This window comes from Pelecanus crispus, chromosome 19 (assembly GCF_030463565.1).
Source record: "Pelecanus crispus isolate bPelCri1 chromosome 19, bPelCri1.pri, whole genome shotgun sequence".
Lineage (NCBI taxonomy): Eukaryota > Metazoa > Chordata > Aves > Pelecaniformes > Pelecanidae > Pelecanus > Pelecanus crispus.
In genome coordinates, this window is record NC_134661.1 from 3605437 (window position 1) to 3631734 (window position 26298).

Sequence of the window (26298 nt, forward strand, 5' to 3'; positions counted from 1 at the left end):
CATGTGCCTTTCCCCCCCATCTTTCTCTAACATTTCCAAAAGGAAGATTTATAGGATAGCACAGACCAGATAGACGCTGTGGAAGCTGACTTCTTCAGCTCTTCAGGTGCAGTGCAACTCTCTGTAGTCATCTGCTACTTCAGGTCTCAGAAGAAAGCATCTTTGTAATACAGTTCCCCAGTGAAGGAGGGTGCTGTCTCTGAAGAAGGCAGAACCTACAACTTCTCCCCTTTTGAAAACTGAGCCAAACGCATTATCAGAGCCACCTGTCCCAAGCAGGAAGCCAACCAGGATCTCCACAGTTAATCTGAGTGCTCAGGCCTGGGCCCTCCAGAAGAGCTCTCTTGGTTCCAGCAGCAGGAATCTCACAGCAGAAGCAATCAAATGCCTTGTTTGTATGAAGTGCCCTACAGTACTGTTGAAAATGCGTCTGAAGATTTCAAAAGGATTTTCCCAAGATTGTTCCTTGTCTTCTGGTGTCTAGCTACTTCTAACGCTCTGGGATCAGTGGAATCTGTTTATGCTCATGAGGGAGCAAAGCAAGGATCACAACCCCAGACAGAACACCTGACAGGATCGAAGGACGAACAGAGGGAAAGGAAGGTGCCAGCATCTGGGGGTGTAATTACTTTTTTTCAAGGGGTAGGTCTGGAAGCACCAGTCCTGATGAAATGGACTCTGCTTCGTAGCAGACTTGAACAAGTTACTTGTGGTTGCTTAGACCACCTCCTGACTGAAACAACGCAAGACTTCCTTCGACCTGCTGAGAACCAGCTCTGCAAATGGCATTCTCCTGGCTCTCCGAAGTAAAGCATAAGCAGACTGAAAGCAAAGTGCTCACCACGCTGCCCTGTTACTCACTGCAGCTCTGATACATGAGACTTTTCCCGAATAGCTACATTATAGTCCAGAGCACTGTCATCTTAGTTCAATATTGGATTTCTCCCAAATGCTGCATGAATGTCTCAAGTGCAGAAGGGGGAAGGGTGGAAAGGTTCTGCTAAGAGCAGTTTTGGCTGGGCCAGCTATTAGTTTGCATCAGCCAGTGGCTTTTATGTAAGTAACAATTATGTTGTAGACAAAGGCAGCTTCCAAACTTTGCCAAACTCCAGCTCTCCCCAGTGGCCTTTGGGGTATGAGCACCGAGAGCCAAGGCACCGAGGAAGGCATCAGCATTTAATGAACAATGAGGGATAAGAATTGGCAGGGAACATTTCAAAAATGCTGGAAGGATTTTAGGTGTTCAAGTACCTTCAGCTTTCAGTGGGAGGGCCTTCGCAGCTCTTGGGCATTTCTCAGACTGCTGCCTTGCTCTGTTACGCTCTCTGATCCACTCCACCAGAGGAATTTTGCCCCTGCATTGTCAGATTCTCTCTGTCCAAAAGCTTTCCACTCTGAAGGCCAGCACACAGGAATTTCCAACTGTCTGTCATGATGCTGCAGATCCTTTCTTTCTCCACATCTCCCTTCAGCTGCCTTTTCTGCTCTCTATTCAGGTTTGTTATGACTTTTTTACTCAGAGTAAAACAGTCTTAACCTTTAGATACATCTCTTCTGATGTCACTGAGGCACTGGTTTCCATCATCTTCAACTTGCTGTTTGATCGAATGCCCAGTGGAGTCAGTCGGCATCCTCCCCTAGATTTCAACAAACTTGTGACTGGATTTGTAACAGCAAAGTTGCATATGGGGCCATGGCATCCCCCTGTAGCTGATTATCTGGCAACAATTATAGTACGTAACCTCCTCCTGTAAGACAGGGCTTTGGAGCAGCCTGTGTTTTGCAGAATACTATAGTCTGACTGAGAGGTGATGGGCTTTGCAACAGCCAGAACACACGGCTCCAAAATATCCTCTATGATGAAGGCACGGCTTGCCTCTGCTGTCTGATTTGCTTTCTTCCTACTGCGCCGTGCTGGAAACTGCCTGCTTGGTTCCTTCTCCCTTGGGAGAGCTCTTTGTGAGTGTGGCTGTCCAGTAGTGCGTGAATGTTGTTGTACCTGCTCCAGTGAAGTGCACAGCAGAAAAGACATGGAAGACAGATTTTTCAAAAGAAAATAATAGATGGAAAATTACCGTATTAATTGGAAACATTTTGGTGCTCAGAGCAAGAAGTACAGTAAAGGGAAATAGCTTGTGGTATAAGGATGCCTTGCAGCATTGCATGATTGAGCTTTTGTCCCAGTGTCAGCCTGGCTGGGACTCTACCCAAAGAGCTGAACTCCTCTGTTTTCTCCTGAATCGCAGTCCTTTCATGATTTACTAGCTTGCATTTTACACTACCACGCTGAGTCTTAAAATACTTGAAGATGTAATCAGTGTACATTAGAGGCCTGGCACATTTAATCTTCTAGGAACTGACCGGAACTCTTGAGGTTGGTCTGCTTCCTGTCTTTTCCCGATTATCAAATTAATTTGCAAAATAATACATTCACTCTTGCATTGTCAGAGTTAAGAGTTCCTTTACCAACTAAATAAGCATAAGGCACAAGGAAATGGCTTGTGCTGGCATTGGTTTTGTGCATTATGTTAATCCTCCTCTTTAATTGCTACTTCTAACAAGTATATTTTCCTGTATTTACACCACAACTCCTAAATAAACTTAGGCCTGCTGGACCGGCATTAGTAGCCAGGAATAGGTTTTATCTGGGGAAGTTAGTCCTTGTAGCTGGCTGAGAAGATTTCTCAGCAGGCAGTGTGTTTCTAGCTGGGTGACTTATGAGCTGTGCTATTTCTTATTACCTTCTGTTTGTTTTTCCAGGCTGCAGACTCTTGGCTGTGGAACTGACATCCAGCAACACCAAGCCTGTGGTGCAGGAATTCCAGAGTGAGTGCTGCGGGGGCCTGCTGGCTGCCTGACGCGATGGCTGCACTGCCCTCTGCCTGGGGATTTGCATCGGTCCAAACAATTGAGAAAAATTTTGCTTATTGCTCATGGTATCTGGTTTCTTGGGGGAGGCAGGACAACCAAGAGCCTGAGATTCAGAAAAGCGCTTAAGAATATGCCTGTATCTCCCCCTGCTTAGCAAAGCACTTGATTGAAACGGTTTTTTGAAGTTCCCTGCAAGCCATTGGCACTGCAAAGTATCTGCCTAAGTGCTTTTTTGAAGTGGATCCCAAAAGGAGGAAAGGCGGTTGCCTTGCAATTAATATACTGAAAAGCGGGTCGGGAAATTTATATTTTATCTTGGCCCTACTGCAGACGTGCAATGCGATATTGGGTAAGGCACCTCTCAGCCCTGCTGCGATGCCTTCTTCTGCAGAGGAGACGGAGATGACAGTGCCTACTTCAAAGGGGAGTGGGTTTGCTGAATTTATCCCCAGGCACCATGGTCCTCAGTACATTTTTTTTCTTGGGAGATTTTCAGGGAGATTCTGCATCCCTGACTCACGTTGTAGGCTCTGATTAGCAGCAAGACAGTGCTGTGGACTCACCCTGTCATAAGGTCTTGTTTGCCGTAAGTTAGAGCCTGTAGAGAACAGTGTGTTCATTTCTCTCCGTAGTTGATATCTGTTCGGCTATTATTTTTGCTGGCCAAAGTCCGTCTTCCCCAATAGCTCCTGGAACCCAGCAGTGTTTCTGTTTGTGACGCAGATGAAAGAGAAGGCTTTGCTTTGTGGGCAGCATCTCCTAATAAAACACTGCGCAAGACTGCTTAAAGCAGAGCAAAAATACAGCTGCTTCCTATTAATCTGTATTTCCTTTATTTCTCCTGCTAGGTGTTGAGCTGTCCTGCATCATTAAATCCACTGTAACACCAGATCCCAGAATCGAGTGGAAGAAAATCCGAGATGGCGAAACCTCTTATGTATTTTTTGACAATAAAATGCAGGGTATGAAGATTCATTGTTCTTAGACTTCCAAACCAGCCTCAGAAACAATACAATCGAGAACAAACAAGTCCGTAAAAGGCAGGACCTCTGGCTGTCTTGCTGCTTTCTTCTGGAACTAGAGTTCAGCAGTCGAAGTGCAAGATGGAGAGAGAGCAGGATGTTCTTTGCTCTCTGCCCCCATTATTGACAGTTCACAGTAGGGAACCACAAAGAGCTGCACTGAGATCCTGTGTAGGAGGTACTTCTTGGGTAAGAAAGCAAATGCTGCAGCTTGCCTTCTCCAGCACCTGTTGGTCCTTGCTGGAGGTCACTGGGTGTCTGAGCTCTCAGGACCAGGCACTGACCCCTCCTGTCTTTCCATATGAAATCTGAGGGCTCCACCTGCACTTCAGAAGGGATCTCTGTCTTGAGCTGTCAGTGCTTACCACCAAGGTAGCACAGTGCTTTGCAGCATCCTGGGAGCACATGATTAGAAGCAGACTCTTTGGCTTGATGGTGAAACTCAAACACAGGACTGCCAGTAGGGCTTGACTCCGTCTGGAATGACTCCAGCGCTTTAGATGGGACCAACACCCACAATCAAATGAATCTTCCAAAGGAGACAAGACCTGAGGGTGTCTCGGAAGTCCAATTTTGCCACAATTTTTGAAATTTGGGGTGGTGCTTTCCAGTTTATCCTCTCATATGGTTAGCAGCGTTGGTTTCCTTTGTGGTCGCTGGTGAGAGAAAGGCTCTTAATTTTAGAGCATCGAGTTCCTTTCAGGTGGTTCTCTTGACTCCAGATAGAGTCCAAGATCAACCACTTAATGCAGATGCCTAAAGTTAGTCTGCGTGACTACCCTGAAATTTTTCTCTCTTTTTCCTCTGTATCAGGAGACTTTGCAACTCGTGCAGAAATTCTGAGCCGGACATCGCTGATGATTAAAAACACCACCCGGATGGACACTGCCACATACCGCTGCGAAGTGGCAGCACCTTCTGATACTAAAACCATAGATGAGATTAATATCCAGCTTACAGTCCAAGGTATTACTTTAAACCCAGATACCTCTGCAAGTGCTGCTAGCTAACAGAAGAGGCTGTGAGGCTTTCCAGAGTTGAAACAGTGGCACTCAGCAGGCTCTGGAATTTGTCATTTAAAACCAGGTGGAAATAGTGGAAAGTTTTGATGCCTTTGTAGCACAGCCATCTTAGGAAGTATGTCAGAAATGATTTAGTTCAACTCAGCAGTGCCATTCACATGGTTTGTGTCTTTCCCGCAGTGAAACCTATGACTCCTAGATGCACTGTGCCTAAAGCTGTACCTGTTGGCAAGACAGCCTCTCTTCACTGCCACGAGAATGAAGGTTACCCAAAGTCCACTTACAGCTGGTACCGCAACAGTGAACCTTTATCACCAGACACGAAATCAAATTCCAAATTTCAGAATTCCTCCTACACCTTGAATCCCACCACAGGCACTCTGGTAATGCCCCTACAACATAATCAAGACTTGTTTTGCTGGACAGGTTATTTTTAAGGTCACTTGTAAAAGAAAAAAGTCATTGCATGGCTTTCAAGGAAGGTATGATTTGAAGAAGGTTAGGTGTTCTAGGAGCTGGATGACTTGGGAAAGGGAAGATTAATGATGAAAGAAGATATTACCCTAACTGTTCGGTTTTGATCGCTGCCAGTACCACTTGCCTTTTCAGAAAGAGAGAAGGAAGATGTCTCACAGCCCGCTGTGAAGCCTGGGCAAGGGAGAGTTGCTTATACATGTTTATACCATCACAGTGTCTTCTGTCTCTCACATCCTGCTCCCTGCCTTTTCTCCTCACCAGGTTTTCCATGCCGTGCACAAAGGAGACACAGGCCGTTACTCGTGCATAGCAACAAACGATGCTGGCTTTGCCAAGTGTGAGGAGCAGGAGATGGAAGTCTGTGAGTGGCTCTACGTACTTGTCATCAATGCTGATTCCTATATCACCATAAATAAATTGTCATCACCATAGGGAAAGAAGGGGGACATCCTAGAGCATTAAGTCTTTCCTGCTTTCTCATAGCCCCAGACACAGGAAGAAAAAAAAAAAAAAAAAAAGTAAAAATTCAGGGAAGCATTCATGAACAGTTTTAGTCTTGGAATCAGGGACTCACTAGTTCCCTCTGAATTATTGGGGTTTGCTTAAAATATTCAAGAGATGTCATTTTAGTGTATGTAAAGCTAGAATATTGCTACTACCTTGAAGAAATACTGGATGATGGCTTCTCTCTTTGCCAGATGACCTCAATATTGGTGGGATAATTGGTGGAGTCCTGGTGGTCCTAGCAGTTTTGGTCCTCATCACTCTTGGTATCTGCTGCGCCTACAGAAGGGGTTACTTTGCAAATAGCAAAGAGAGTGGGGAAAGGTAAGCTGGGATTCAAAGTGTTCTTACACAAGTCCTTGTGCCCACAGCTAGCTGAAGTAGTCTGAAGGGTGCCAGAATACACTGAAGTGTATTTCAGTGCCTGACTTGGACACATTTCTTCTAGTTCCCTACCAAAAACTACAGGCCAGCCCAGTTCTTGAAGTATCCGATTCCCCACTGCAAACCCTGCACCATGCCAAAGGTTTATTTGCCTAAGGGAGAATTTTGGTATGGCTCCTCTTGTGCTTGCTACCAAGACCAGAGAGAAGAGTGAAAGCTGTGCTCTAATATCCTCATACTTTGCACAGGAAGGGGAGACCAGCACAATTAAGTGCCTACAGGTGTTTGTCCAATAGGTTATGTGCTGTTGGCAAGATGAGGTCTACAATTTAATGAGCAGAGCTCACTGCACAATTAGTTTAAAGCATCAGGACATGCACAGAAAATATATGCATAAGAGTAGGCTCTCTGCAGGAAATCTCACTAGTTGTGAGAACCTAAATTTGGGATTAAAACCAACCATTTTAGAATGCACGTTAAAATGTTAAAACCAACAGCATTAACATCAGAAACAAGCCTTGATATCCTTACAGAATCTGTAGAAGAGATAATGTATGTAAAACTAAGATTCTCACCGGATAGCTTTGTTCCATGTTAGATGTTGCTTTTCAACACAAGTCCTGGGGTTTTTTTGTTTGGTTTGGTTTGTTTTTCAGAAGCAGCTCCAAATATCCTATTTAAATGCAGCTGAGGGCTGGCATACACCGGACTTGACAGTCGTATATAAATTCTGAATTCTTATGGGATTGCAAACAAGTGGCGCTTCCTTATAACTAAGGAAAACGCTGAAGGCATCTGGCAGCAAAGGTTTAAAATGAACTTTATAGTTGCCACAGGAAACAATGCAGGAGGCACACAGAAAGGTAGCGCATGGGGACCAGAGCAGGAGAGCCCAGGAAAGAATCAGTTAATCTCTTTGCAGTTAGTCTTGTGGAAGCGCACAGCAATCTTTTTACCCTGTGCTGAAGGGGAATTTAGAAAAAATCCCAGTCATGACGAATGACGAAATAAGCACAGATCTATCATTTGAGCAATGAGCTGGGTTTATCTCTGCTTGCTTTTCATTCGGCTGCTCTTCCTCATTTTCATCTTTCTCAGCACCTCCCCTCCAAAATCCTGCAGTCTCCTTGTCCCAGAAATGAGATCTTTTCCTTTATTTCAGCTACAAGACTCCAGCAAAACCTGATGGTGTTAACTATATCCGGACAGATGATGAGGTAACAAATTATTTGCATTTAACATCTCTCTGTTTAGGAGAGGAAGAGGGTGGGCAGAGGACTACTAGCTTTTTTAGGGCCTACAGGCGTTCTCAGAGTGGGCACCACTCAGAAGCAAGCCTGTAGAACAGAGAGAAAACAGAAGGGTGAAGGCTGAGTCATTTCCTTAGAAACGATGAACAGTTTAAGTTGCCTTAAGTGACTGATGCCAAGAGCTATCAAATGCAGCTCTGCTCTGTCTCAGTTATCTTCTGGCTTGACCCCCTTAGGATGAGTTTCATTGGATTAAGTGGGCAGGCCATGATGCTTTTACAAGAGAATTTACATTTTGGGATTTGAGTAGATCACTAAGCTTAAGATCAGAAAAAGCCTCTCTCTATTAGCAGAGATACTGAAGAGGGAATGAGAAGGTCCCCCACCATGCCGTGGTATGTGAGGAGGACAGGAGGAGAAGGAGCACCTGGCCAGTATGCCTAGTGTCTCCCTCCCCTTACCAGCTGGAAGGGGGTGCTACCTAGACCGAATGCTCGAAGTTAGACAGATTGGATCTACCTTTCACGGGCATGTTGCAGTTGGGGGCAGCAGGAACAAAGAGGTGCGCGGAAAAGCCACTAGACCCTTCCTACCTCCAGAACTGTTTTGTTGCAGGGTGACTTCAGACACAAGTCTTCATTTGTCATATAAGACACCAAACGAATATTGCAAACCAGCAAAAGCAAGTGTGAAAATACCTCCTCCAGGAACTCAAAGCAAGAGCAAAAGATGAATTAAGTGCGCTTGGAAGAGTTTGGAACACACAAGGACTTGATAGCTAGCTATCTGTATATCTTTTTTTTCTTTGCCAAAGTTTAAAGTAACTCCTCACTGCCCAACTTGCGTCTCCCCTGCCTCCGGAGATACCAACAGGATCACCTAAACCTGTCCTTGGACGAAGGAAGCGTTTTAATACTTCCCAAGAGACTGGGCTGTGGAAGTTTGTGGCATTGCCTTCTATTTGTGCTGCAGGGACACAGCCACAACGTGCAAACCAACCAGGGGAACAGCGTTAGGTAAACGTGTAGTAGACATTACTAGTACAAATTACTAGTAGACAAAAAAGGTGCTGATATGGCAATAGATGGACTTCAAAGAATAAGATTTATCCGTGCAAGGGGGAGTCTTCCTCTCAGCAGCTTGTTGCCCAGGCCTGGCCGGTGACTTTTTACACATTTGTGATTGTCTTGCGCTTTTGACTCTCACTGCTCAGGTGCAGAGCGGGGTATCTGAATAGGCTACAGTGACAGATCCCAATACAGTAAATGCAACTAACGTTCTCAGCCCTTTCGTAAACTTACTGAATTCTCTTTACTCCATTTAACATGAAACATGGGCAGCATCAGGCCAGGAGGATTGCTTCTGTTCACTGCTTTATAGAAAACCCGTTGCACGCAGGTAACCCCTCATTCTAATCTGCACCAAGCAGGCTTGCCTCTTGCGTCTTTTGGTGTTTTAAAGAGGCTTATAGTGGAGGCAGAGAACCTAGTGCTAAGACATCCCTTTCAGGAAAATTAAAGCCAAATACTTTCAGGGGCTAAGATTCCCATAAAAGGTACTGAGATGTCTTCAAGCTTTTTTACCTTCTCCATTTATTTTGTAAAATCCCACATTCTAAATTTTTTGCAAAGATATATTTTGATTACTTCAGAAAAGGTAACATTTCTATTTAAAGTGTAAATACATGATGCCAGCAGTGTTTAAGTAACGTAGCTATTTTTTTACTTTTTAAGCTACAGAGAGGAGCTCAAATGTCGCTATAGTATGGCACTGTCAGAGCAGATCAGTATTGTTGCAAAGCGTAATAAAAAACTGCAGGTAGAACAGCATCTCTCTCCTCTGAATCTAGCTTCAGCAATTTCCTTGTCACAAGAGGTCTTACCAGACACAGAACAGAGTCACTCAGGGATAGTTTTTGTAAATTTATGGCAGGAGCTATCAACTTTTTTATATATAAAACTTACTTTTCTTGCCAGTGACCAACACTTTGTTTTTCTTGTTGCAAGAAATATCCAGGGATGGCTTTTGGATTCAGTTCCAACAAGGTGACAGAGTGACTTCAATGTCTGCTACCCCTCTGCAAGTTCCCTAAAGCACTAACACAGCGTGACAGCTATGGCAACTTTACAGGTTTAAACTGCATAGCCAAGGCGACTGTTTCTGGAGTTGGGAAAGCAAAAGCTCAATACAAAAGCACTTTTGTAGTGTCAGTTGCAACTTTTCTCTAGATGGTAAAAGAAAAAAAAAAAAAAAAAGAAAAGAAATCTAGTTCTCTTGCCTTTAGAGAGAATAATTGGAAACACATGTTTCCCAGAAACATATATGTTGGCAGTGTTGAACAGCATTGGGTACTATAAGACTGCAAGATGTGGATGCAACACTAGAACTGTGCTGTGGTTTAAGAATTTTTTTTTAATGTAGCATAATTTAGTGTTCTTGTGTTTCCAATATGAATTGAGTTGTCTTAACTTTTCCTGTATACAGTATTTTGGATACTTGACGATTTGGACTGTCAGTGTTATTTTTTTAGTGCTCTGCATTAATCTGCTTTGTTTCCTAGGGGCCTCGCTGGACATGCCATTGCTGCATTTGTTTTGCCTAAACAACATTGCTGCATTTGTTTTGCCTAAACAAAGTGTTGTCACTTCTCCTTTTGCTAATGAAAGTAAAAATAAGGATGGGGCAGCAATAGCCATATGTTCTCTGTGTAACTTGGACATTACCACTGCTATCTTGCAACTACATTGTGGTTACCTTCTCAAGACATGCTTTTCAACCAAGCCACACGGTACCGTTCGCTGGCTGCACGCTGCCTCTAATCATTATGACAGTAGCGAGCGTAACATTCCTTTGCACCTTCTGTATATCCACTACTCCTTTTCTATGCTGCTTTTAGGATACCTGTAGTAAGGGAGAGAAAGAAAAGGTTTGAATCAGGGTAGCTCTGGGCACTATGGGAGCACAATCTACAGTCTCACCATGAGCCAAAGGCAGCCTTCATGTGAAAAGCGAGCAAGCTAAGAAGCAAGACTTATTTTTCAGTTCTGAAATGTGACAGTGGCATCTCTAACGAGAGAAGGGGAGATGATCCCCCTGATACAGCTCATGAGATCTGACTGATTGAATTCATTGTATCATTGTGAATAATATTCAGGTTTGTACTAATGTATTACGTTTAACTTTGCCAAGAATGTTTTACATAAATACCAAGCTATAAAGCGTTCTTGTAGGGTTTTTTGTTTGGTTTTGGTTTTAAACAGCCATGTTATTGGAAGCTTCTGTGTTCAATTCAGTGGGATAAGGGAAAGTCTCTTCTGTCAGAGCATTCATTTACTTCTATTACAGCTGAAGGTTACAGAAAGTCCAAGGTATGTTGCTGTTTATCAGTTTATTCTTGGACATTTGTCTATCCCAGGTTCTTCTCTAGAGAAGGCAGATTAATGTTCACAGGGCTCATCTCAATGCTGCTCGAGGACAGAACAAAAACCAGAAAAGCACAAACTAGGAAATAAACTATTCCAACATGCCATTCAAAGTGGCTAAATAATATTTTAAGGTAGGAGAGTAGGTGCATGGATGTGGCCATAACTGACAATCGCTTAAGCCAAAGCCATTCCATACGTCCCCTGTTCCCAGGTTTTGACTTTGATTTTGAAAATAAAGTTTAACCTCACTTCAGGGTTTCTCTGATCTTCAAAACAGAACAGGGAAAGTGAGGGCAAAATACAGGATTCCAGTGTAGGAGGTAAGTGCTTCTGGAAGGGCTGTGGCAAAAGCACGCTCAGCCTCTTTGTTTCCACTTGTACAGAAAAGCATACTCCATTTCTGTTGTTCATGCCTGAATAAGACAAACCAGCATGAATACAATAGATTCCATTTTCAAGTTTCAATGAAATCTAGGGGAAGAGGTCTGTAATAGAAGTTAACAGCAGAAAAACTTCAGGTAGGTCAACACAGCATCAGAGAGACTTGGGAATGGTCAGATTCCAGCATTTACACAGTGCATTTATGGTAAGTTAGCTGCGCAGAGCACAAAGCTATGCATATGACTTACCAACCTTGATTTTAGTGAGTTACTCATATCCTGCTTGCAGTCGCATAAGAGTCTATATTTAAAAGCTGCTGGGTCCAACATTAATTGAACTGAGCGCCTAAGACACCAGCGACATAGCAGAAGAGACTTTGAGGCTGTAGAAATCTATAGAAAAAAATAATTTCTCTGTCAGATCAAGAAGAGGAGAGAAGCTGTGGGTGGAATTAATTCTGTAACCATTTATTTTCATAAAATTTTAATAGTTGGAAATAACATAGTTCAAGAATGGAAATATTCCATATAAAAGAACATTCAGGCTGTTCATACACACAGGAGTTTGCACAACAAATAAGAGGTGATGTAGCGTGCAATTACCAGATTTAGGGGTGTGGCAGTGACAAGCTGTTTTACCTTTGTTCAAATTAAAGCAACTCTAATATATAACCAAGAGGGACAATGAGGGATCGAGTGAATAAGCTAAGCCACTCACTTCCCTGCAAGCTCTGATAAATGCAGTTATTGCTAAGCTTGTGGCAACATTACGCTCTTACTTTTCCAAATGGACAAATTATACATCCTGTGAGTGAAGAGCAAGCCTCCCTTTATACTGCAGCTTTCTACCACTCCAGTGAGCTCTGTCAACAGCAGCAGCTTATAATACATACACGCATTAATGCGGGCTTTGTACGCCCATATTCTAGACAGTTTCATGTAAAAACCAAATAAGGATAGATAAGGAAGGACGTGTGCCCACAATGATTTATAATTACAGAGGAAAAGGATAGATTTCAGGCAACATGATGATTCTGTACAAAAGTTCAATGTAATGATCAGTTGTCTGGTTTCAGTGGAGTTCTCCGCTGGGACCGTCTCAGAGGGACACGGCTGCTTTTTTTCCTTGCTGGGGATTTTACTTTCCACTCCCGTGGCAGGGACGGGCTAAAAGAAGAAAGCAGAATGACCATTTATTTTAAAGCAATTTACCAGTCTTTCTCACTGTGATTGCTGTTTCAGACCTGCATTGAACTTACGGTTTCTCTGGTGATGTCAAACAGATAATATCTCTCAGCTCATCCTCAGCCTCTTTCTTCTCTGCAAATAATGCATATATTTTCATATTTTAAAAAATGCCACAGATTTGATCATTTGGGTTTTTTCCCCCCCTCAAGTTAGAGTCACGAAGAGAACTTGCCTGGAGCTGAACCGGGTGTGTGCGTCAAGCTGATGTAACTGACCCCAGCACCAAAAGTCAAGTCATTAATGGTCTCTGAAAGAAAAAGCACATATTGGCAGTCAGCTTGTGACATAGCCAGAAGGCAAGGCATGCTGTAGTAGAACACTTAAGTGTCACAGAGTAAGTATATCCAGTTAATTGCAAGCACATACATATCTCTCTTTTCCAGCCTAGCAGATCTCAGTGTCTCCCATCCAGCTTCAAAACTACGTGCTGAGTCTGATGGGCCATCTGTGCACATCAGCTTTATGCTCCAGACTTACAGCCTTCCTTGTTATGTGGAGGAAATGAATTTAAATATGGGACCTCAGTCATGCACCTCCTTGTCCTGCCTAGGTGGGAGAGCCACACCTCCACTGAAACTTTGCCATCTTTCCCAACAGCATGTTAGATTCAGACCAGTTGCTTTGCCTAGTCAAGGCAGAATACAGGGCCCCTGAAGATTGATAAAGAACCTGAACAGCCCTGCCGTAAGGAACTGCCTGCAGCCAGAAAAGAGGAATCGCTTGACAAGGAAGCTAGGTAGAATTTGCCTTGCCTGAATAGGCCATAGTTGTCAGCTGTCTCTTTCCCGTCATTTATCTCAGGAGATATGTCACAATATTCAGATTTTACTTTACTCAACGCTCTGTTTTATGCTCATGTTTCCCAGAATCTTTCACAAGGAATTAAGGTAGACAGTGCTTTATAGGGCAGGAGTTGGAAACTCTGCTCAAAGGACTTCTCTCTACAGACTAACTGGGTTTGCTCTTTAACTACTTCCCTGTCCTGGAAGGGAATCACCGAAGGTTGTAGTGGAAATCCACCTTGATCTATCTATCTGCCTTAGTTGGCCTCCGCATCTCTCAAGACTGACCTGCAAGTGTGCTGACTCTGTGCAGCGTGTGCCTTAGCAAGTTATCTTGGTTAATGAGAAGTTTATGTGAAGGGAAGGAAGGGAGGAAGGAGACGGTAGAAAACTGTCACCAAGTAGGGCTTCCCATGCAGTCAAAGGTGGTATGTTCACAACGTGTTCGTGTACCACAGCGAAGCAATCTGCGCCCCCCAGACCCCCTTAGCCATTCTCAAAGTAACAAGGAGTTGAGGAGACCCAAAGACAGCAGGGGAGAGAGCGTGACAGCCAGAACAGTCGAATAAGGTAAAGAGAAGAGACAGCTGTTCTTAACTTCTCAAGTACAAAATGGTTTACAAAGAACTGCATCTCAATAGTTTAGAATGATACACCAGAGAAATAAAAATGTTTTATTTTGACTGCCTATCAGCCTGCAAGACCCAGCGCCACCATGCAGATGGCTCAACACACGCTAACTGAAGTGATGATACTGCTCTGTACAGTTTGTCTCCCTGCTGAAGGACACATGCTGCCTCGAAGCAAAGTAGGAATTCAGCCCTAGTACCACTGCAGATCAACATTCTTCCTCCTTTTTCACCATATGGTGCTTAAGAGAAACAGCCGTGCAAGCTTCCAGACAGAGATATGGTGCTTAAAAATTTCTGCTCTCTAAAAACATGCCCCCAATTTTTTTTGCACAAAGATCATTGCTTGTTGCTCAGGCAGCAAAGAGAAACATTGAGGCAGACAAATCTAGCCAAACAGTGGAGAATACAGGGAAGAGAAGGGTCAGATTTTCCAGTGGATGCACATCACTGCTGCTGGTTTGCTCCTGCCTGCTCGCGGATGTCAGGTATTTGCAGACTGCCGCACAGCTGACTGCTTTATTGGCTACACGTCGTTTGCTCTCCTGCGTGCGTGCAGGTCAGGTGTTTGCACAGATACAGACAGGCAAAGAATGCAGTCAGATACCTGTGCTTCTGGAACATCGACCCCTCCCTGCAACAATTCACAACTGCCTAATGAGAGACGACCTGTCAGACACTCACCTATACTCCCAGCTTAACCGCAGCCCTCTCCAGAGTGCACAAGGGCGTTCATCACACTCACAATTCACACTACAACAGAGATGCCCTAAAGGAGTTCAGCAGCATATTGACATAAAGGAAGGGAATCTACTGCTGGAACTCACAGCTCCATTTATGTTTTACTGTAACTGCCTCTTGTGCTTGCAGAAAGTGACACTGCAGAATGCTGTGGGGCTGTCAGAAAGCATTCCAATAAAACCTAACTTTTGAAGGTTTGGTTTTGCGAGATGGCAAATCAGCTGCAGTGGACATAAGCACAGCAGACTTTCACAGTTTGTGGATTAGAGATTCCTCTCTGTCTATTTTTACTTTAACTTCCACAGCAGAGTAAAAAAAAAAAAAACCAAAACCAAATGATTCCTTCTCCAGTGCTCAGTTCAATTCTTAGGGTAGAAAACACACACACTCAGAAATGACTGTGCAGGTTATTAATCCCACTTGAGCAGATCTCTGTGTTCTCTTGCAATTGTCACAGGTCACTGCCTGCTCTAGAAGCAGGTCGTAGCTCACCTGAGATCCTTTCTTTGGACAACAGGAAGCCTCTATCTTAGAGCTGAAAAGGACCAGACCTTGAGTATTCTCCTCCCCAGTAGGGCTCTGTAATTCAGTCTAAAAATGCTAAGCTATGCTTCCAGAGTTAAGGAGAGCAAATGTCTCAATGCAACAGAATCCTGCACACTTTGGGCAATGCATGCTATTAAGGAACCACGGCAACATGCCTCCTTGGCACCCCAGAGCTGATGAAGGAAGAAGGGGCAGTAGCTCTGTTCCTTCAGCAGCCCAAAATAAAAGCTCTCCTGCACTAACTCAATACTGTAATACCCTGTGAAATGTAAATGGAGACTGTATTGGACTGTCCTTTCCCTTGTACATCATGAGACCTTCAATTTCAGAACGGTTCTTATTTACTACAACGATTTAGATAAATAATCTATAGCCATCAACAACTAATTTTCTCTGCTCTTTAGGGGAGCCATGCATTGCTACCTCTCTCAGAGAATGAGTGCTCAGTCCAATTTGGAAAAGGCTTCTTTGGGTTATACTTACGTTCTGGTGTGCTGATTGCACGGCCCCCCACAGAAACATTTTCTCCAGAAGACTGTTGATTCAGGCTTTGAAAGGATACTAGAAATAACAAGGAAATAATTAAGAATAGAAATGTATTCACTCAGAGACCTCAAGGGTCTAACAATCAGGCTGTGTCAACCAGATCTAGTCCAATGCCAGATCAGTTTGAAGCCAGCTTCCTACCTTGCTTGCTGCTAGCTGCGCTTGATGGAAGCAACACGGCTGCTAAACTTCCTCCAACACTCTTGCTGCGTTGCTTGCTTCTGGCTTCCATTGCTTTCCTGGCAGAGTTCAGGATGGCAAATGTGCTCAAGGACACTGGCCTACAGGGCAAAAAACATGACAGAAACAGTGAAGTGATTTCCGTCTGCAAGCACGGATGAGATATGTGTAATGAGGAGACCTGTCCCCTCCCAATCCCTTATGATCTTAAACACCAAATGTAATGGGGAACATTATTCTGCAACACTGGTGGCTTTCATACCACTAAATAAGGAGTGGATAAGCAAAGCAATAGCCCTGCAGAGTATGACAACCAGTAATGTAAACAGAAACCCATACCTGCGACTGAGTAACGGCTGTTTCAGAACATCAGCACTAGGTGTAGTAAACTCAGAAGGCACAGAGGAAGGACTTGATCCAGGTGGCAAGGACTGTCTCCCACTTACAGGAGACTGAGCATTATTATTCCAGCCACCAGAAGGTACAGCTGTCTCCAGAGATGGAGGTTGCTACAGAAAACAGAAAAGATCATATGTCTAACAGATACAAGTGTAGAAAACCCTAGACACAAGACACTTAGACCTACGTGCTAGGTTAACCTATGGTTAAGAAATGCCCTTTGTGTGATGGACGTAAAGGGGTGCTAGGGAGAAAGAACTTATTGGCCAAGATTTTAACAAGAAGCGAATAGGAAGTTTTCATGGGATACATATGTCCTAGTTTAGAGGTCTATATATAGGTGCTCTTTTAAAGTCAGCAGAGAGAGAAAGGTACTTCCAGGGTAGAAGTCATCTCATGTTAAGGTAGGTATCTAAAATAGTTCAGGACAATTGACCCAAGGACATACTTATTTCTTTACATTGACTTTAAAAGATGATCTGCATGACTAGGACGGATGTAAGTTTCCACTCTGTATACACCTAAAGTCAGACAAAATGAACCCTTTTCTTTTTGGCCTGTTTATCATCTTCAGCACTCTGGGAACAGAGAGCAATACAACATGTAAACACAGCCAGTGGCAAATCAGACTTGGTTTTCTGTTTAAATTTAATTCTTTTTACATTAATTGTTTGCTGCTCCTCTTTGCCTAATGTGTGGTGTTTGTTGTGGTTCTAAGGGTATCAAACGACTCTGAAACCAAAGCTTCTGTCAGCAAATGTGAAGAAGTATGAGAACCATAACCATTCTGTTAAAAGTGCTGTAACAAGGTGCACAGACATACAGAGTCCGGGTCTTATGTGTACACAAACTTTAGCAGAGGAGAGAGCACATGTACAGAGTTAATGGCACCAACCACCTCTGCCTGCGCTGCTGAGACCTGCTCTTGGTCTGACTCCTTCTCCCTGGCCAGCTGCTCTTCATATTTCTTCATATCGTACTCCAGCTCGGCTGCCAGCTGCTTGTCCACAGCAAAGAAATCTTTGATTTCATTTCGGTAATCTTGCATCATTTCCTGGAGCAATAAGGAATGTTTAAACTCTTTCAGAAATCTCTCTTGACTACTGATTCATGTCTCCATTCAGATCACAGCTGCTTAAGTGCAAAAGGAAATACCAGTTGGTAGAGCAGAGGTGTTTTTAACAGACTAAGAGTTTCAATTCCAATTTGTACTTCAGAACATGAAAAAGCTTTCCAGCGTTCAAGCTTTCTGCCCACGTTCCACTGAGGAGGCTCACACGTAACACACTGTGAGATCCTTATCTAAACCCCCTCCACCTCCCACATTATTTAACACAGTGGCAGTGTCACAACATCATATGCGTTCTAAATTTCCTTCTAAGAAGGCTGTTCGTTCCATTACTGGTTGCACATCTAACACATTAACTCAAGAGGCAAAAAAAAAAAAACCAACAAGAAAACACTTCCCCTTACCCGTAGGTAGTTCATAAGGTCCCTAAGAGCTGGGATCCTCTTCTGCTCCATCAAAGACTTGAGTGATGTGATTATTGGGATGATATTTTCTATGAAGTTCTTCTTTTGAACCTTTGTTTGAACAAGGCATGAACAGTTACATGATGCAATAAAGGAGAAGCCACTCTGTGGTTAGATGAATAGCCTAGGTGAGAAGAGTTATCGCTCCACAGCAAGGGAATTACGGCAATTAAGCCTGCTCTTATGCCGCACGTACGTACACAGGCTTTTAACCTAAATGGAGACTTTTAAGATACATCACCAATTCAGTCAGTTCTCACACTGATGGCAAACTGCCAAAAGGTGCACCAAAAAACATTGTTACGCTCAAATGTTTTAACAGCAAGAGATCTGTGGAACAAATGGAGCCTAGCATAGCTTCGCTGACTTCAGAGGAAATGCGTTTCTGATCACTCCAACTGACGCCTCAAGTACAAGAATTCTTCACAAATTTAGCCTTAATGCTTTGTTTTTACAACACACAGTGCTTCCACAGGTGCCCTCAGATCAGAGTGGACCTACAGACAGAGCCTGAGTAACAGCCTACAGGCACAGCATGGCATTGGCATCGCTATGTTACTTGGATAATTTTTGGCAAGTTTCTGTTGCAGAAAGGTAAAATTCCCCCTCTTCCCACACCAGATCAAGTGCCACTCACCTGCGAGATGAGCTTTTTTTGTGCCGCCTGCATGACAGCATTGGCCATTGCCATTTCATCTTCATCAGGCTGAATGTCTTCATCAGATTTTGATCTCATAGTTGATAGCTTGATTTCTTTGCAGCTAAGGACTGCAAATGTATCCGAGAGCAGCTCACTGGCTTCCAGGTCCAATGGAAGGACCTTATCCACAAAGCATGCTGGAACACACAGGGAAGAAGTAAGAACTATTTTACTGGAAACAGCAGTGCCAGTAAAGACAGGAAGATAACACAGCTGGACTGAGTGCCTAATGGTTTTATATAGACATCAGTTCTTTATTTGTCAGGTTTTTAAAGACAGACCCCTACCTAGAATGCTGTGGCTGATCTTTGTCGTAATGCTGAACCTCTGCTCATCTGTAAAGTGGTCTAGCAGGAACCTGTAGATACGCATCCTTTTTTCTTTGTTATCTTTTCCCTTCAGAGAAAAGAGATTCTTCGCCCTGCGGTAGAGCAAGACATTTTACAAGGGCCAAGTCACATTATGCGAACTCACAGAAATAAGACTTTAAATCAGCAAGGAATATTTGAATGTCACTTTCAAGACCCATAAACCTGTTAGGATACCAGAGTCTCCCACAAATTACATGCAGAAGTCCTTTCAGAAGTGTCACGGGGAAGGCAGGACACTCTTAATTTAACACTGTTTCCCCTAGCTCTTTTCACCCTGCTGCATACGTAATTATAAAGAGTCATGAGTGCTTTGCCATGACCAAAAGCTGTGTAGCCAGACAGCCCATCATTTAGCAAAAATCATTTAGCAAAAAGGAGATACAAATGTGCTCAACTGACCGCACGCTCTGGGGGAACCTGTTGTACTTCTCATGTTTCTCATAGCTATTGAAATGGAAGATGCACTCAATGAAGTGTTGGGAGAACATTACTGGATTCCTCTTCAGTAAGAGATGCACCAGGCAGAACTCTCCAAACCTGGAAAGGAGGAAAAGAACGAACTTACCATCAGGTAGCTTCTAAAAGCCACCCCTGAAACACAGTGCAGGGTTCACAAGCCATAAAGCAGGGAGATGGTTTTCCTCTGCCAAGTCTCCCTCAATACCACATTTAATTCTTGCCCAGCTCCATCTGGGCTTGGACAAGGGTATCAGCTCGTTCACATCAAGCCTTTTTCCATCCAGAGAGACAGACATTTTCAGCATCCACAGTACTACTTCATTTTTTTTGCCATTAAAGTAAAGAGAGACAGAAATAAATTTGAACTTGAATCCAGGCACAACACTTCCATTATTTAAATAACTTAAGTTCCATTGTGCCTGAGACACTTACAGTACTTTGCAAAAAGTTAATCACCAAAAGTCCTGCAAAAGGTGCAAGTCAATCCCAGACTTGAAGAACATGTTTTTGTCTGGATGCAGTCACTGAATGCAGATGCAAAGAAAAAGGTTCCCAAAGAAATAGCACCGTGTTCCTCAGCTAAAGCTCTAGGAACATGATGTTGCAATGTCACCATCTACTGGAAAGACATTTTTACATACTAAAAACTCACTGAGGAGAAAAGAAAGTGTGAATATGCACTAGTAAGCAATGATAGGCTGATGGCCCTGGAAACACCAATCTTTAGATTGATTGTTCCAGGTAGAAACAAGTAGCAAGGTGTCCAACCCTCCTCTGCATCCAGCATCCCTGCATGATCTACCATCCTTAGAAAAATCTGCCACGCTCTCGCTTCTCATGTAACAGAGCAGCTTGAGACTTTGAAGCCTACAAAAACTTCATAAACATGCATGTAAAACCAGTGTGCATAAATCCTCTTACATGTCAAAGTATTACAACATGTGGTAGAAGGCTCAAAAAGACAAGGCATGCATATAGGAAAAAAGAGAGTATTTAACCCTATTCCTAAAACAAAACTAGCACTCAAGACAGAGCCTATTAGAAAACCACGAGGAAGATTTCATAAAGGCTTGTTTCAAAAAATCCTTTTTTTCTGGGTAACTGCGAGTCAAAAACAGAGCAGAGATGCATGTTTTGAAGACAGCCAAGAACACACAGCTTGCTACTTTGGGACTTCAAATGACTTGGAAAGAGGTTCACTACTCCTTTGCTACCATTGCAGACCCTAAAGCATGAACAACTGTAGAAGTGAAAAAGGTTAACGGGATAAATCATCTGCTCTGTCACTGAAATTTTTCTTTGCATGCTGAAGGTGCGAGACTGAGACTGATTTTGAGTACCTCTCTGATCTTCAACTCTCTCATTATTTTACAGGTGAGTATTTTACCTGGCAATATCTGGATTTGGATCCACCAAGACACTGACAAAACGGAAGAAGAGACAGTCTTTCCATTTCACAAACTCCTCCTGTAAGAAAACGGCGGACAATAAATTATCAACCTGAATCAGGAAAAATCCTAGTGTGAACCTTCAGACTGTAGTCAGGACAATATCTGATGGAGGCTAGCAGAATGTACATCAGGCAAATGAACAAGCTCTACAGCTTCAGCTGGAGGCACACAAAATAAACCCCAAGTCAACAATGTTTTGGAGTATGCTTTAAACAGCATAAATGCCACAGCGGCAAGCCTCTAGGTTTACCACAGCTATCAATAAAAAAGTAGAAACATGAAAAATCTGTTCTCCCATCCCAAGGCACACATGCTCTTCAACACTGTTCTTAGAGCCAAATGCACTCCAAATCAGCCTTGGCTGGCTTCATATGAACATTGGGAGGGTAAACATCTTGAGCCTCTCAACATTTACACCTTCAGAACAATAAGCAGAGACAGTAGGAGAAAAAGGTGCTGTGATGCTTGTTATATTCATTCATATAAAAGTGAAATTGAAGGGCATTCAAAGAAACAAAAGAGAAGACAAGAAAAGAGACAACCATTGACTAAAAATAATCTCATTATCCAACTGCGTTAAGTGTCCTTGATATGATTTCTGCCTAGCTAGCAAAAAAAAAGCAGTAACAAAATACACAGTTTAAAGTCTTCTTGATTAAGTGTAGATTAATCAAGGTACAAGCAATACACCCACCGGTCAGCTTGCCAGTATTCAGCACAACAAAGGGACTTGAAGCAGGCTGTCAGATACATGCTTAGGACCTCTATTTACCTGCAGAAGGTTGGTAAGCAGAATCAGCGTCTGCTTACGGATGAAGGGATTTGGGTCCTTCAGACACAACGAAATGTTGGGAATGTATCTGTCCACCATGGATGTGTAGCGGATACATAGATCACACATAACGATGACAACGTTATTGCGAACAGCCACATCATGCGACACCTCCAGTTCTCGAGCTAGAGCTGCAATGCATTTCTTTGCCAGATCCTCATGCTGTAAACACAATTTACCTGTGAAACAGAGATGAGACTGTCAGTGCTGTGAATATATTCTTCTTCCTAACCACCACAGCCCAGCTTACTGCCTCCTTTGAGTCCAGTATGAGCCAAGAAAGGAATCTGGAAGTAAACAGGGGAACAAACAAGAAACACATGCTGAAACTTAATGAGCAATCTGCACGATCTCTCAAAGAAATGATACTTCAAGGAGTTCTTCCAAACTCCTCTTAGACCTATAGTGTGGGTCTCTATGCCAAACTCCCTCCTTCACAGAGAACTATTTATGTGTACAGGGTATTATTCAAAGCAGCTAAAACGAACAGCCCCAGCTGTCATAGGCATAGCAGGGAGACACCCACCTCTAAGAGCATCACTAAACCAACTTAATATAAAATAGCCTGCATTCTAACATTATTTCTCCCTAACTGTTTCTAAGCTCTGTACAGAAGTACTAAGCTTCGCAAAGCAGTTAAGGAACGAATAATACTACCTCTCTGCAAGAGAAGAGACTTGTTCCTAACCACAGAGGTACTACAAAACCACAACTTTCACTCAGTACTCTCCATAATACTGGAGATGTAGATTTGACCAGGCTTCTATCACAAAGCAGCTCTTTGTTCATGCTGAGGAGAACAAGTAACTCTACGCAGTCATTCTGCTCTAAACTGCACCAGAAGCACCAAGTTTTCTTCATCCTCTGTTGAGCACCTTACTACATGTAAGATGATCCTTCAGCCAGACAGCAATCAACTTCAAGTACAAGGACAGTACAATTCTGAAGGACGTTGCTAATTATTAATCACTATTAATGCATTAACCGCCTTGAGAAGCAGTCACATAGCTGGCAGTATCTTTATGGTTTGTGCAACTTGTTACCATGGATCTTTGCATTGCTAAAAGCTATGAGCTGAGGCAATGCAAACATTGAGTACTGTGGCTATCAGTTACAACTGACACAGCTTTTGAGCAGAACTTTATCCAGAAAGGCTGAGAATTGGATACACGAGGGCACGCTTTTACTGCGGGATGGCACTTACCTAGAGTAATGAATGCATGAGCTCTGACCACTGGAGACATGAATGATCCTCTGAATTGGGACAGCGGCTGAGAGGCTGGAATTTCCTCACTGTCTCGAGAACTAGACACTAGGAAAGAACAGGTCAGGAATGAAAACATGCTTTTCTGGTAAACAGTGGTGTCTGTAAATGCAAAACTAAAGGCAGAAAGGAGAGCGCCTCACATTGGTCCTCGTTGACAGAAGCCAGAATGGACTGAATCAAAAGAAAGATGCGTTTCTCCACTTTGGCTGGACACAGCTGCGCAGCCTCACCCAAGATGAAGAGGTGCCTCACCTACAGAGATAAAGCAACACTGCAGTCAAAAGGCAATGGCTGAGCCGCAAATTAAGTCAGCAGGAGTCGGTATGGTACTTCTCCAAAACCAACTTAACATTCCCTCCGTGCTTTCAAGAAGACACAGAAGGTGAAGCTTTGAAACAGAAATGGTGTGTGTGTGTATTTAATACGCTACAACTCCCATGCATCTACTAGTAATATTGAAGTACTCCTGAAAGCATTCTATGAGTTTTACAGACTTATTTCCCAAACAGCTCATCTAAGAGGTATGAGTGGAAAAGCAAAGAAAAAACATGTAATTTTATTAAAAATACATGGGGTATCGTATCCTTAAAGAAACTGCTGATGCATAAAACTATTGGGTGCTCCCAGGCCCATAAATACCACATTTCATTACAAGCTTACACACAAGGCATGCACATCAGTATTTTTCTACGTAACAGAGTTATTGGCATGAACTTTCAGGAGCACCAATTTCAAGTTCACCTACATCCTTTGACCAGTCTCTGAAGGGGAACCAAACTTACCAAGAGATCTTCTTGCAGCTGCTCTGCTCCATCCTCTTTAAGGACTATATTCGAAATATAGCTTTCACAGGTGGATACTAAATCTCCACACACCTGGTTGAGCAGCTCCTGTTCCATAATTAAACAAAATTAATTCAGCACTTTATTAATTAAACAAAACGTAGCTGTTATATCTGTCCACACATGAATCCCTAATCTGAAAGTCCTTATATGCTTTTAATAATCTACGTCCTATTGAAATCAATCAGACAGTGCATTAGAGCTTTAAAATTCTCCTGCACATCAAAGGATGTATGCAAGTGTCAAAAGCCCTTGGAGAATCTGGCTTTTAATGATCCACAGGCCTAAGTTTACTTCATTATAGAAATCACAGATTTAAACAAAAAGGATTTAGGCGACCGTTTCATGCATATCCAACACATTTGAGGTTGTCTGCGTGAATTTTTAAACGTTGTTTGGAAAATGCAGTTCCATTCAAATGAAAACACGATGTGAATTCCAAGGAGTGGAGGGGAAACAGAAAAAGCTAATCATCTACCAGATTGTGATGAAAATAAAGCATCATTTCTCTTTTTCTACCATCTAAAACTGGTAACACAAGAAACCAAATACATATATGTATGGCAGCTAAGCTGTTAGAACTGCTGAAGTGACCAATGTACAAGAACATCTGCATTTGGTTGTAAGCCAACATACTGTGATGACTATACCTACAAGGGAGGATTTTCTGACTGTCAATTTAAAAAGCCAGAAACCGTTGATCCACCCTGGCTTCTGAAGCACAGAGTGTGCAGTTTTGCACACTATTTACTAAACTTTATTGGGATGCCTATTATAAAACAGCTGTCATCAATATTCAAAGAGAGATATAACACATACACAAAGAGAAATCATTAGCAGGAGAGACCTGCATCAGTTTCAGCTTCTTTGTGACTGTGCTCAGGCTGAGATCTGTATTTTACCAGCAAAAGATAGCCTACCTTCTCACTACAGGAGCGGAACAAAGCTATGGCATAAAACAAATGGGGACAGAAAAGAGAAATGTGCAAATGATGTGTTATTCACTCCCTGTTTGCTCCCATGAAAGAGGTCTGAAAATATGTGTATCTACAGCACCTCTGATATACTATAAGCTCTGATTATTCTGTAAGCTTATAGCTTCAAACTAGACCAAGCCTGAGAAATCGCTGATATCATAAAGGCACAGCAATAGGTCTCCTTTAGCAATTCTGTAAGCTTTGACAGAAGGCAAATGCAAGGTATTTCAGGTTGGGGTGGGGGAAAATCTTCCTGAAGAAAGAAGATTTCTTACAAGTCCATCCTTAGCTACAGGATGCTGTCCGGCGCAACTGCAGTAAAGCAATTAAGAGAGCTGAGCAGAACAGACTCAAGTTGCTGGAGTCAGATCCTCTTTGTTTAGAGAGCTAATCAACCAACAGGCTGGAGACAGAAGCTGCCTTCAAGAGGCAGCCCTCCTAAGTGTGAAACAAGCTATTTTAAAAGACACATTTTAAGTCACACCTGTGCCTCCTCCAGCACATCTGCATATGCATGGCAGAGCTTCTGCAGAGTTTCTACAGCTGGGCTAATCACCTCCAAGGGGCACTGAGACTCCCTCAGCCAGCACTTGATATTATCTGAAAATGAGATCACACACATAAAATAAGCATTTTCTAAGCTTATCAACTGCTTATGGAGAAGAAATAACTGTTAAGACGGGAGGTATGAACACTGCCTTCCCCTCTGCAGTTTCTCAGAGCCACTCACCAATCAGCCTCTCGCAGGTGCTTTTAGGGAGGTGCTTTGCAACATGACCGATGACACACAGTATATGTCCTGTAGTACCAGCGCTCGTGTTCTGCTGCCTGAAAAACAGTAGAGCAGACACACTAAGGACCAACAACAAATCACAGCTGAAAAATCCTTTCATCTGGGATATGCATTATTAAGGCAGACCTGTCAAAGCAAATGAAAACTCAAAAAGCTTAAGGTAAGAGCTGGTTACTGCACAAATCTGCAGGCTGTTGCTTGCCTCCTAGCTGCAGAACCAACTGCCTGAATAAAGAACTGTGATCTAAGCAGCTAAACAGCAATCTGCCTCTGGAAGGACAGAAAGTGCTCATTTGCTTTGTTCCTCCTCTTCAACCCCATCTCTTTCCTGCAGAACAGAGGACGGAGTTCAAAGCACACATATACCTGCTGACATTGTCCCAGGATTCAATGATCTTGGAATAATCCAGCTTGGGTGAAGATCCTGCCACCTTAGCGAGCAACATCCAAGCCGGTACAGCGTGCTCCGTTTCCACGTGAGACATGACATTATTAATGAAAGTGGAGGTGAACTTCTTCTGTCTGGACCACATATGAAAAGCTTTGTTCAAGTAACGGCTACAAGGAAGAAAGAAAAGAAAACTAAGTTAAAGGGGGAGTAAACAAAACACTTGGTCTTAGACACTGGCAGTAAAATCCAGCATCCCTGTCCAGGATACGCTGGGCA

At 43.0% G+C, this 26298-nt stretch overlaps 2 protein-coding genes across 2 annotated transcripts in view; one reads left to right on the top strand and one right to left on the bottom strand.

Annotated features, from left to right (window-relative positions):
- Positions 1-2717: 2717 nt before the first annotated feature.
- On the top strand, positions 2718-8181 carry JAM3 (junctional adhesion molecule 3). The gene is made up of 8 exons (XM_009479082.2): positions 2718-2826; positions 3720-3833; positions 4707-4859; positions 5096-5298; positions 5654-5753; positions 6091-6220; positions 7443-7497; positions 8146-8181. The coding sequence occupies exons 1-8, from the start codon at positions 2718-2720 to the stop codon at positions 8179-8181; spliced, it is 900 nt and encodes a 299-aa protein (XP_009477357.1).
- Positions 8182-12311: 4130 nt separating this feature from the next.
- Positions 12312-26298, bottom strand: part of NCAPD3 (non-SMC condensin II complex subunit D3) — a 29736-nt gene continuing 15749 nt past the window's right edge. Inside the window, exons 17-35 of the mRNA XM_075723177.1 lie at positions 25998-26189; positions 25569-25666; positions 25323-25438; positions 23802-23909; positions 23160-23271; positions 22957-23064; positions 21693-21931; positions 20857-20936; positions 19410-19547; positions 18927-19060; positions 18577-18776; positions 17880-17990; positions 17305-17460; positions 16347-16516; positions 15969-16108; positions 15765-15842; positions 12756-12830; positions 12595-12655; positions 12312-12502 (exon numbers count right to left, since the gene is read on the bottom strand). Coding sequence (XP_075579292.1) covers positions 12394-12502; positions 12595-12655; positions 12756-12830; positions 15765-15842; positions 15969-16108; positions 16347-16516; positions 17305-17460; positions 17880-17990; positions 18577-18776; positions 18927-19060; positions 19410-19547; positions 20857-20936; positions 21693-21931; positions 22957-23064; positions 23160-23271; positions 23802-23909; positions 25323-25438; positions 25569-25666; positions 25998-26189 — 2425 coding nt within the window. The 3' untranslated portion in view covers positions 12312-12393. The remainder of the gene's footprint in view (positions 12503-12594; positions 12656-12755; positions 12831-15764; positions 15843-15968; positions 16109-16346; positions 16517-17304; positions 17461-17879; positions 17991-18576; positions 18777-18926; positions 19061-19409; positions 19548-20856; positions 20937-21692; positions 21932-22956; positions 23065-23159; positions 23272-23801; positions 23910-25322; positions 25439-25568; positions 25667-25997; positions 26190-26298) is intronic.

Bases quoted from the DNA above. Each gene is read 5' to 3' on its own strand.
- JAM3 (XM_009479082.2), top strand. From the start codon at position 2,718: ATGAGCTGTGCTATTTCTTATTACCTTCTGTTTGTTTTTCCAGGCTGC. The intron at 2,827-3,719 runs GTGAGTGCTGCG...TTCTCCTGCTAG, and splicing joins TGTGGTGCAGGAATTCCAGA to GTGTTGAGCTGTCCTGCATC. The intron at 7,498-8,145 runs GTAACAAATTAT...GTTTTGTTGCAG, and splicing joins ATATCCGGACAGATGATGAG to GGTGACTTCAGACACAAGTC.